The sequence below is a fragment of the Diuraphis noxia genome, unplaced genomic scaffold (assembly GCF_037042655.1).
Source record: "Diuraphis noxia isolate RWA-SAM2 unplaced genomic scaffold, SU_Dnox_SAM2 contig0004, whole genome shotgun sequence".
NCBI classification, from domain to species: Eukaryota; Metazoa; Arthropoda; class Insecta; order Hemiptera; family Aphididae; genus Diuraphis; species Diuraphis noxia.
In genome coordinates this window covers 15897910-15910133 of record NW_028301714.1, presented here as the reverse complement: position 1 = coordinate 15910133, position 12224 = coordinate 15897910, and the positions used below count along the sequence as shown (strand labels likewise).

Genomic DNA, 12224 nt, shown 5'->3' with positions numbered 1-12224 from the left:
ATGATTATTATTTTGTGTATAAATATATATATATATTTCTTCTTTATGATTTTGTGGTCTTCTGGCTTTCCCGGTTCCACTGTGCAGAGGATACAGGATCGCGGTATTAATAAAAAGTTGTCCTAGACGGTTTATCAGGGATTTAGAAGCGATTTCTTTCATTCTATACCACGCACACATAATAATATTATATGCTCCTATATAAATATGTATATAATTTATAGACAATGGATAAAAACGTTTACCAAGTTTACGTGTATACATTATATATATCTTATAACTTACGAACGTTGAATTTTCAATTTTTCGGCTTTATATGTGGTGCGATTTTCGTGCTACCAGTCATGAATTTAATTTACTAAAACTTGTTCATTTCAGTGCGACGGTGATGCTGGAATTATTTTTATATTGTTACTATTTTTATTATTTCGTTATTCGTCTCGATTTAATTTTTGTTGACTACTCGATTATGATTTAAGAGTTAAATCTTTATTTTTGTGTACAAAAGGATCACAATATAATAAGCTATGCAGATTTATAGCGTAACATGTTTTTTTTTAGAGTGTGCGTGTGTGTACAATAAGTGTAAATAAGTTATTGACAAGCCAATGAGGCTAAGAATCACGGACCATATTATCAATCATTTCGATAAAATTGTTGCTGAAAATAATGGTTATTTGATATATTTTTTTATCACCATTTTGAAAGTGAATTCTTACTATTTTTTTTAAACCTGCCACGACTTAATTCTTTTTGTGTGGAAACAGTTTCTTCCTCACTATCAGATTTCGTGAGATTAAAACATTGTTTCAAACGAACAAACGTATGGTGGAGTTGGTGTAACATTTTACACAAATTAATGGCTGACTTTTGTTGAGCGTACTTAAGTAGTAGTGTACTAGTGTATGTAATATAATGTTCACGACAGTGTTAATATTATGATATAATACAATAATAGTATAATGATATTTATAATATTAAGTCTCGTTTAATACATTTTACCTGTGTTATAGACGTTATAGTATTATATTCGTGATGCGCCCTGCCTGAATACGCGTCGATAGACTACTAAGTATACATGTGTTATTGTTATTTTCTTTTCATAACATTTAGAAAAACTGACTTGTCCGTGGCCAGTCGTATAATGTTACGATCGTATGATGCGTGATGCGCATGCGCTTTTTTAAATTTTATTTTCTCTGTCTGTCTGACCCGACCGGTTTGTCGTGATGAATACTCGTTCCGGACTGGAACCGGCAATTAAATCCAAAAAGAGCACTGTTGGATTTTTTTTTATTTTCTTTGAGATGTTAGATAGATTTTTCTGTACGCGCGCGCGTGTAAAGTGTGCGTTTAAATCGTGTGACCCGCAGTCTGCCGAAGAAACTGCCATTTGACTCGAACTATGACTCATATGGGTTACCACCATGAGGCTAGTATAAGGTCTGGCCCGAATTAACCTCAATTCTCGTTCATTGAATCCATTATAAAAGTGTGTACAGCAGAAATCGAAATACACGCGTTGTACGAATATCGTTTGTAGTTTTATTATAATTTTATAATCTTCGTACTATGTGAGTGTCTGTTAATTTTTGATGTCCGAGCAACGGAACTACGGAACGGACGGTTATATTATATTTGTGTGTATTATCTCACACCACGAGTAGATGTTTTAGGAAACAAATCGTTTTTTTCGCTTATGTCTAATTTATATTGCAGCTCTGTAGAACAATCCATGATTGTGATTTAACTTAAAATTTTGCACGCCGGCTGCAATAATATTTCTGTCGCACGAGAAATAATTATTATAGCACTGAAAGGCGATTGTTGTTTTATTAAGTATGACAAATGCATGCACAAATATTTTCCAAGCGATTCTATAAGAAGCTTAAGAATTCTTCTTAAATTAAAGAACATCTTGTCATATACTGATATATATATAGATGTTGTACCTGCGCAGTCTTGTAGCCCGCAAATACAACACCCACATAATCATATTATCGTATTATATTTAAAATTTCTTAAATACACAATTGTCTGCTGCATTCAAAATATTATAATATAATGACGCATGAGTGGTGTTGAAAATTTCAAAATTTTCTAAATGACTCTTCTCTGTCGTCGTTCTAATTATATTTTCGGAGAAACAGAAATTAACGGAGTCAAATTAATTCCAACGCCCGACGGTGCCGGTACCGGCGTAGGCGGTAGAATGATAAATGTTTAAAACGACGTTAAGCCGGTAAACATAAACAGATTTTATATTTTCGAAAATTGTGTCGTGGTAGCAAAAATTGTGCGCTCCGACTACGTCTAAAAACGTGTTTTTATCGGATATTTGCATCTGTATTAGACCAATAATAATTGATATTTACAATTGTATCATAGCAGGTGGTATTCACTAAAGAAAAATAATTTCCACCGGAACTCTGAATATTGTCGCCGTGGTCTGGAACCGTATTATACATTATCCGTACATATACGCGAGGCAAATAATTTGACGGCAATCATGTGTGTTTAGTAAGTAGGTCCTTTTTTTAATATTATTTACGCGCGACCGTCGTGGCGGTGATTGCAGCCCGATCGTACCGTATAGTTGGCCGTGCGCGGTGAATGACGCACCCGCTCCGACGCCCCGCGTGACAACGATGACGGAGATAATCCTGCGCGCAAAGACGCAGCGACGGCGACTACAAGAAAGAGGAGCCACACCATTAATACCACCGCCGCGTGTGTATTCATATAGAAGCCGTTTAAAACCCCGTGCGGATCGATAGCGTTTTACAACAAAAGACCTCCTCTGCTCGTCATCTCGTCCCGTCCCGCCGCTGGTCGTGCTCTGTAGTGCGCGCCGCACCGCCGTTCGCGTCCCGGGTCGGGGGATAGTCCCGCGTGCGGCGAACGGGTCGGTGGGGGTGAGATCCCGAGTAAACGGCGGACCCAGTGCCCGCCCGGCGGAAGGGATTGGTGGGCGGTAAGGTGGTCTTCTAAAGGGATTGCCCGTCCGTCCATCCGACGATGCGGAAAAACGGGAACGTGTCGGCTGCGCAGAGTTCTCTCTCGTTCTATCTCTGTTTTTCTCTGCGTGTGCATGCCCATACCCGCCTGCAACCACCGATTTCTCTTTTACCTCTCACCCTCTCCGTCTTTCTATCTTTCTCTCCGTCAAAGGGTATTTGTGCGAGTGTGTGTGTGTGTAGTTTAGAGTGTAAAGCTCGCTCGACCCACCACCTGCGCCTCTTCCTCGTCAGTGGAAAGACTGTGCAATGCGGGAGGACTGTACGGCGACGACACTTTTCCGACAGTAAAACCATCGGACCGTGTTTATCAAAGGCCATATAAGCGCTTTAATACCGCCGCGCCGCCCACGTTAAAGCGGACGGTCAGCGTCAGCGGACAAAGCATATGCGACAGCGGCACGTTACCATGACGATAAAAAGACCCCGGAAATGTCCAGCGATTATTATTATTATTATAGCGAGAGAGATATTGAGATGGAGAGATGGTGAGAGAGAGAGAGAGAGAGAATCGGTGAGAGGGAGTGGAAGCAGACGAAGAGGAAAGAAACCGTCGTCGTGTCCGAAATAGGACGAAAAAATATATATAAATAACGTAAATACGCCGTTATATGTGTGTGTGGGACGTCGAATGTTTACAGTGGAGAATAACGCCAGTGCTCGCATCCCTCCTGGTCCCCGTTGTCACACAGTGTTGGTGGGCGGAAAATCGTTGTCGATTCTTCCTTCGGGGTACTGTCGACCGTTCTGTTTGTTCTTATCCGATCAAACGATATTATCTATAATAAAACCCTGACGAACATCATTGGTGTCATCTGTCTCAACCCAATTTCTGTACAATTAATTATTATCGCGTTGTTATATTAATTAACGTCAATAACGATTGAGCGTCGGTTTCCCGACGTTTATCGCCAGCGTTTTTACACAATAAATAATAATATTATGTCCGCAAAGTGGGTTCCTGTATATTATTATTCACATATTATGTACTTATACAATATATACATAACAATTAATAACAGATTCAACCGTGACTGGTTCGATACCGAATCCTTTTACAGATTTATAAGCATGTTTATTAGCTGTAGTTATTATATGATCTATATATTTTATTATATATGTATATAATACTTGTATTATAGTGTGTTTGAACACGCGTGCCGTCGTAATATTATATTATATTATCATTATTTCGCTCATCTGAGATCGGCGCGATTCATTCCTTGTTTTACTTGCCACTGTAAAGTCGCTCTTGAATAACAAGTAACTTTGTTGCAGCGGTCATCGGCAAGTTAACATTTTATCAGCGCGAATGCATTCTGCTCGACTACCAATAATAAGCGTTTTGAAACTAAAAAACCTCCGTGTCGTTATTTTTATTTTTGTTGCGTTTTCAGTCGAACAAAACGTACCTATAAGCAATAGGTAAAGGGTAATAATCATATAATAAACTTTCGTGTCGCACCGTATTTCTTAGGACCGGATGATCGTTATCATACACGTAACACGTACGTTGTACTTTTAGCGTTAAGAGGACGTTTCACCCGCATGTGTTGTCTCCGTCTTACAAGTGCGTAACATTACAAAAACTTTTACGCGCGGGAAAGAACCGAGAAAGATACAGTTATAACTAAGAAACGAAATTTTCATCACATAAAAAGGAGAATTTTGTCTGTGCAATATCGTTTTTATTTTTTCGATATCAGAACTACAAAAAAAGTTATTCATGCTTAAAAAACGCAAAATTAATGTATTATAAAACAATAAGAATTTTTGTTGTATAAGTGATATCGAAAAAATAAAAACGATATTGCACAGACAAAATTCACCTTTTTATGTGGTGAAAATTTCGTTTCTTAGTTATAACTGTATCTTTCTCTGTTCTTTCCCGCGCAAAACAGTTTTTGCAATGTTACGCACTTGTAAGACGGAGACAACACATGCGGGTGAAACGTCCTCTTAACTTTCAGTGTTATTGGTCGCTCGTTATTATTGCGTGCGAAAATTGACTGTTGTATATATGTATATATAATGAATGAGAAAATGAAGGTAATTTCTTTTTGTTGAAAAATAATATTTGAAAATATATTTTGTCAATAAAGTGTTTTACTAGGAAACGCATTTCGTTTGAATAGTATTTACCTGATAATGTATGTGTTTGGATATAAAACCATTTCCCAATTATTATTTTAAATCGTATAATTGAAATGTATTTTGTCGAATATAAATATATGAAAATAAGTTAATGAGAATAAAGACTATTTCAAAGTAACGTGATTCGGTTCCGAACGAATAATTTTCAAACTTCTATATGCATGCCCATCGATACGACGATAATAGAAGAATTGAAACTCAACATCATCTGTTATAAAGTTTTTATATTAAAAATTTCGAGTTTAGAATATCATATATTATGTTAATTATCAAACCGTAATTAAGAACTCTTGATACCCAGGCCCCAGAGGCTGACATTTGGTTGTGACTTGTGGATTTCTATCAATGGAAAATAAATACAATCCTTATATAGTTATATTATTATACGTATATTTACTAAGACGTGTACTTGACGTATTCTACTGACTACTACTAAACATATACTACTAATGATAAATAATAATATATAAATTCATTGGAAATATATTATAAATAGGTTGTAATTATAACTCAACAATATATTATATAATTTTTTGCTCGATGGTTAATAATTTGAGTAATTTAGTAGTGTACTTTAATAACAACGTGTTCACCACTTATACAATATAATTTTTAATTTTATAATAGTATTAAGTTGGGAGGGTTCGATATATTATCTACATTCTACACAATACACATGCACAAAGACGCACGCATAACATCAAAAATGTTATTTCATTTCGGAGACCTCGCTGATGTGTGTTAAGGGTCGACATAATCGAATAATTTATGTGGTAGTGGTGGTTCGAGAACGATAATTTGGTCAGTGTGCGCGCAACTTCACGCACCATGTGCATAATATTATGATGTACAAAATAATGACTTGCGGAAAGGTTGTCAAAATAGGAATAAGGCGTTTATTATCGTATATATACCTAGTTATCTGGAATATTTCCACGTAATATGGGCTATTGGTGGACCAAAAATAAAATGTATATTGAAAAAAATAAAACAGCATTATAAATATAACCGCTTCTTTGGACCAAGGTCTTCGCGAGAAGCTCTCCTCTTCAGCGTACCTTAATCTGAACGCGTTCAAGTATACACATACATATATTGCACACATAAACACGTAATATGTCGTATACTGCAGAGACTTAACTGCGGTTTTATATAGAACGTCCTTGGGAATTTTTTTTAAATGTATATTTTTATTGGCACAGCGGTCAATTATTGTGCGGTGGACCGTGTAATTCTTTTCACTATACGAGGAAATCGTGACTTGTGGCCACTTGGGCAAACTTCATTTTTCGTTTAACTGTTGATTATATAATATGATGTATAATTGTATAAAATAATAAATTCATAAAGAAACTAGCGGAGCCGATATTATTTTAATATATACAATATACATAAGCAGTTGCGCTACCGTTTATGTTTGCATCGCATTTACTATACGCGCTACTGTTATGATATGAATAACAGTATACACTTTAATGCTATATAATATAGATACCTAACGGAAGATGCAGGAAAATTATTGACGTCAAAATCATTCTTCCGCTCTCGCGGTATATAATAACTAGTATTAAAATTATATTATATCTATTAAAACTTAAATATATGTCCAACACACTGAACAAAACGATATCGTTTGTTCCCGAATGTCGACAAACGCCGCGTCTTCTCTCGCCCTCGGTGGTACAAAATATATAATCATTTAGTTTTCGGCGTCGAAAGGGAGTTGTTATAGAACTAATGGGACTTATAATTTCGCACTCGACTATACGGTTTTCGTAATTATATTATATAATGCGTGTGTTTATATATATATATATATAAGACGCGTATAAACCCGTACATCCCTCGTAATATAATATATTATACCGCGTCTTCGCGGTCGAAAAGAATGACGTGCCGAATTTATGAATGGGCGTCGCCCGCACCCCCAATAACCGTTTTGCTCTTTAAAACGACTCCTCACGTTTCGAGGTGTAAAACCACGATTTCAACCCTCTTTCTGTTTTTTCTTTTCTTTCAACGACCGTATAATTTTTTAATATATATAAAGTAGAGAGGTGTCTCACGCTTAGGTCTTTTTTCGTATATTTTCGAGAGAGGGAGAAACGTAATTTTTATGCCGGAGTGCAGTATAATAAAGTAATTATTATTACGTTGAAAATAACATTCTATTAAATGCGGTCTCTAATCAAATTATTATTTTTTTTTTTTTTTTACCACACGAAACTTTAATAATATACATAAACATGCAGTATTACTTGAAATTCCGTTTATTTATTTCACATTCTTATTATTTATAGTGTCGTATTAAAAATAAAAATGATATTATACTAAATATAAATGCTTATCAAGGGCAAATAAAAAATAACTTTTAACACGATAGGTACCTGTATACATAATGTATAATTTTGAAAAGCAAAGTAAGACAAACAATTTCAAACTGTTCCTACACACGTTTTTATATTTTTAACATAAAAATGTCCTTCGTTCATGTACGCACGATAAAATCGTAATAACTGCGTTAATATTATTATTCTTGTATATAAGAAATTTTTGTTGTTGCTCGTTATTTGTATGATAAACATTGTTTTAACCTTACATTGATTAAAAGTCAACGCCCAACGCTATACGCAGCAGTCGCAGTACTTTACCCGCGTGCTTGTGCCAACAGGCGATAGAGTACGTAATTATACACACATGTTAATATATTATACATTATTAAAACTATTACTATTATGTTATCACATTACATTATTAAATCCCTTGAGATATAATTTTATTTTCTATGGCTTTTATTTCATGCTTTTGACGGAATTTCGCCCCCGCGCATTTCCAGCAACATATAATTATAATAAGGCATACGAACACAAGCATTTTTATTAGGCACTATATATAGAAACGCACTGGGTGTAAAAATCTGCACGAATAGTATTCTATAAAATTTTAAATGCCTCAATCATATCATATTGTACGCGTTTAGTTTAAAAAAACCCGATTTTTCTACGATACAGCTTAATATAAATACTTATTCTATAGTATTTGTATTTTGTATTGTATAATGCGGTGTGGTACACTTAACATTATTGCGTTAGCAACGAACGAAAATAAAATGCATTAAATATCACGTCTCCGTACAATCGTAGTATACCGAAGACGTCATAATTCCCGAGTATAGCCTATATTATGTACCTATATAATATAATATTATTATTGTGTACATATTATATTATTATATCGTGTGGGCTCCGCGCATGGTATCCAATGATTGTTGTTCAGGTATTTGCCTCTTATCGGTGACATGTATTTTCGCGTTGTTTCATTACGTTATATATGCATTAAAAAAATATATTATATATATATATATATTTTAATATTGTAGGCATCGTACCAGAGTGCTATTCTAGCTATCGACACCATTCGTTTTTGTATCACACTCGCCACCGCAAGTTGCTAGTACTACGTGACGTGTGTTTCGTTTTGCATCAACGGGGTCTTTGTCGAAGTCCGTCGGTCGTAGTGGTTTTTTCGCACAGAAGTCCGTTCAAATAATTATTGTTCTTTTTATCGTTATCTTGTAATTATTGTTGTTTTGTGGTCCGAACGGGTTTCGTTCAATATTAATTTTTGCTTTTGTAATTCGACGTGTAGTTTGCGCTCCAATCAATTTTTAACGTCAATATTCTATAAATATTTTATAATATAATCGTTTATATAAATCGTCGCGTTCCAACGCCAATGCAGAAATAAGATCATTTTTATAACGTTTTCGTTCCGCTGCAAAATTAGGCCGTTTTCCATGTTGTGTATTATACTTAAATATTACAGTTCTCGAGTGCGGTCAGTGGTATATTGTTAAGAATGATAATGACTTTTTGCATTCAAATATGTTGTAAGAATATATTCGTTTTTGAAATTAAATTTTAATTTGATCGCCGCCACAGGTTTCATAATTTCAGACTGCATTTGTCAAGAACTATATATAATATTACAGTATTTACCGTTGTGTTATGTGCGACATCAAAACGGCTCCATTGTTTAAACGTTTCAAAGAGTCGGCCTATTGTTCGAAGCCGTCCGTTATTGGCGGATAAAAAAGTGAAAAATAATGTTTGTATCATATGCCCCCAAAACCAATTGAAGAGAAATCAATACACTGGCGACAGCGTCGTGTATTCATATATGCACGCATAATGGAGACAAGGAAAGACTATTATTACATATTGTAGATCCCGTTCAAGGTCAAACCGTTACAGTTTTTTTGGCGCCACCATAGTATTATGGACGTTGATGGCGATGATATAAGATACGAATTACTGAGAACATTACAAGTAAAACACGTGTTGTTATTATTATTAATATTATTATTGTGTCGAAACCAAAAGTACTCAAAACTTAAATAATATATTTATTACTGCTTTGAATAATATATGCTTTTATAATATTACATGAGTAACGATAACAATATTAATTCACCGCGAATTCTGAATGCCTGAATATATTATCAATTCCGTTCGTTTCGATGAGAAAATGATTATTTTGTTTTTATTTTTATTAATCTTCATTATATCTATAGTTGGCACTGTGTGCAAATATTTATTTTCCCATCATGTAACATTATACTTGTGCATAGCTTAAAGCCGCATCTAATGTGTATTATAATATTAATCATCGTAATATGCGTTCACTCATAATACAGAATATATAGGTACATAATGTTCCGTTCGTGATAATATAGGAAATACCATATTATAATTTGATATATATATTTTACTATGGTAATAATAAAAAATGTACAATAGTATAGTATTACGTTTGGCGCCTACATAATCACATACGTTTTCCACAATCAATCTGTGTCATAAATAATAATATTGCAGTATATGATTTTGTTCTATTTTTCGATTACAAACATTATATTATAATAAAATATAACGATATCATTTTATTATATCGAAGTCTTGGATAGATAACTCGATTTTATTCTTCTCTTGTTTATCCGGTTGAGTTACAGTCGTTGCACGTGATCGAACAATCGCGGGGTATAGTGGTATTCGTTGAAAAGTTAATTTATTTATTATGCGCTTGCCTGCTTTTATAAAATGTACAGTGCTCGTATTGGTTTGTTTTATAAGAAGGTCTATGATAATTGTAGGTGCATTAAACCTGTGATATGGTTTTCTTTTCACCTCTTCATTAGGCCGTACATTAATCACCACCCAAACGTCCTAAACGCAACACATCACTACAGGTAAATCGCGTTTATTAGATTCCCAAACTTAATATTTCTTGTATTTTCCATGCAGGATATTTTTTTCCTTTCTGATATTAATTCCGATGTTTCGAAGTCGTTTCACGAAATGTGTTCACTGCAATGTACAAACGATAGGCACACAAATTCCGAATTTAAGACTATGCCAAGACCATCTTACAAACGGCCTTAAAAGGTAGATATATGATATAACCAATAATAAATGGTTTAACACATGGAAACGACAATATACTAAACTATCAACACGATAAAAATAAGTATCATCAGGTGGATTTATAATTCTTTAAAATTAAAAGAAGAATCGGCTTTAAACCGATTGAGAATCAGACATAACGCAACATACGCACGGATACCTAATGGCAAAGAAAGAACCCCCTTCCCCCTCATGAAAAGTCTGTGGTATTCAATTGACAGTGAAATATATCATAACCGAATGACTCAAATATGAACAAGATCGAAAAATCATTAAAAGATACGATCTTTTACTGGGACTTATAAGTGAGGTAAACACAAAGATGATACAATTTTGAAATCAACAGGTCTTTACAATTTAATCTAATTATAATATGTAAACTAATTTCGTATACAATGTAACCATACTTTACTTTTAATGTTGTAAAAAAAGTATTTGTTAAAACTGTAACTCAATTTAAATTTAACGAATGTCCATAGTTGCTGAGTTTATAAGACCGATAAAAAAAAAGAACGTTAGGCACTGATTATATAGTATTCCAATTCAAATCCTGAGTAAATCAATCGTCATCAAACTACTATGATATACAGGTATATAATCAGATACCTATATAATAAAAATGTTATACGATGAAGTATCATTATTGTGTATAGGTTTATGATTTACACTATTAAACTACATAATAATATTGTACACTCAACGCGAACGGAATTTAGATGATAATATAGTTATACAAAGTACAAACATTATAACCTAAAGACTAGCAGCAAAGCCGTTATTATTATTTTTTTCCTGTAGTTGTGTTTTAATGAAATTTTATTATTGAAGTCGAGGAAAAAACGGATGTCACGTATAATCCTAATTGTTTTAACGAGCTGTATTAATGATATTTTTTTTTCTCGACTAACCTAGGACTTGATCACAGTTCGATTACATTGAACAGTAAATCGTTGACTGTATATAGAGTATCAATATATACATGCAATTGCAATTTGCCGGGTCTAATACCTTCAATATATTTATGTAGCGATTCTACAATATATGTGCCTATATATACAATAATACTGATTACAAATAATATTGACAATGTGATATTGATACTAAAAATATAAGTCTCTATACTGCAAAAATGTCATTACCCATCCATATTATTGTTAATATTATAAACCTATTCGTTAACTGTAATGATATTACGGCGATTGTGCTTGCGGGCACATAAGCTAACGATGATTGCACATCGACTATACTTTATACATCAATAATAGACTCGTTGTGGATAAACCACCTTATATTTACGAGCTGATATAAGTCATGAAAATATCACGATAATGTATGATTTTTTTTTAATAGTAATTGTTTTTTTCGTTTACATACATATAATATTAAATGCAAAACAAAAAAGTAGTTTTCAAAAAAAATTCTGATGTTGTGTGTTGAATTAAAGATACTATATTATAATTCTGTTTGAAAAATTAAATCCGATCAAATGCAAATATTAAATAGAGATCAAGCTCTTTCATATTTTTAATTTAAATAATATAAAATATATAAGTAAGTCTATGGTGTGTACAAAATAAATACCATCTCTTTG

General features: G+C 33.7%; 1 protein-coding gene across 8 annotated transcripts in view; it reads left to right on the top strand.

The window, feature by feature from the left end:
* sd (TEA domain transcription factor 1 homolog scalloped) overlaps nt 1–12224 on the top strand; it is a 78717-nt gene that overhangs the window by 19179 nt on the left and 47314 nt on the right. The window contains exon 1 of one of the 8 annotated variants that reach the window (XM_015510778.2): nt 9178–9499. The exons of 6 other annotated variants lie outside the window; for them this stretch is intronic. In XM_015510778.2, the coding sequence (XP_015366264.1) occupies nt 9449–9499 (51 nt within the window). In that variant the 5' untranslated portion in view covers nt 9178–9448. Of the gene's footprint in view, nt 1–9177; nt 9500–12224 lie in introns of those variants that run through there. One more of the 8 variants, XM_015510781.2, reaches the window with a different exon arrangement.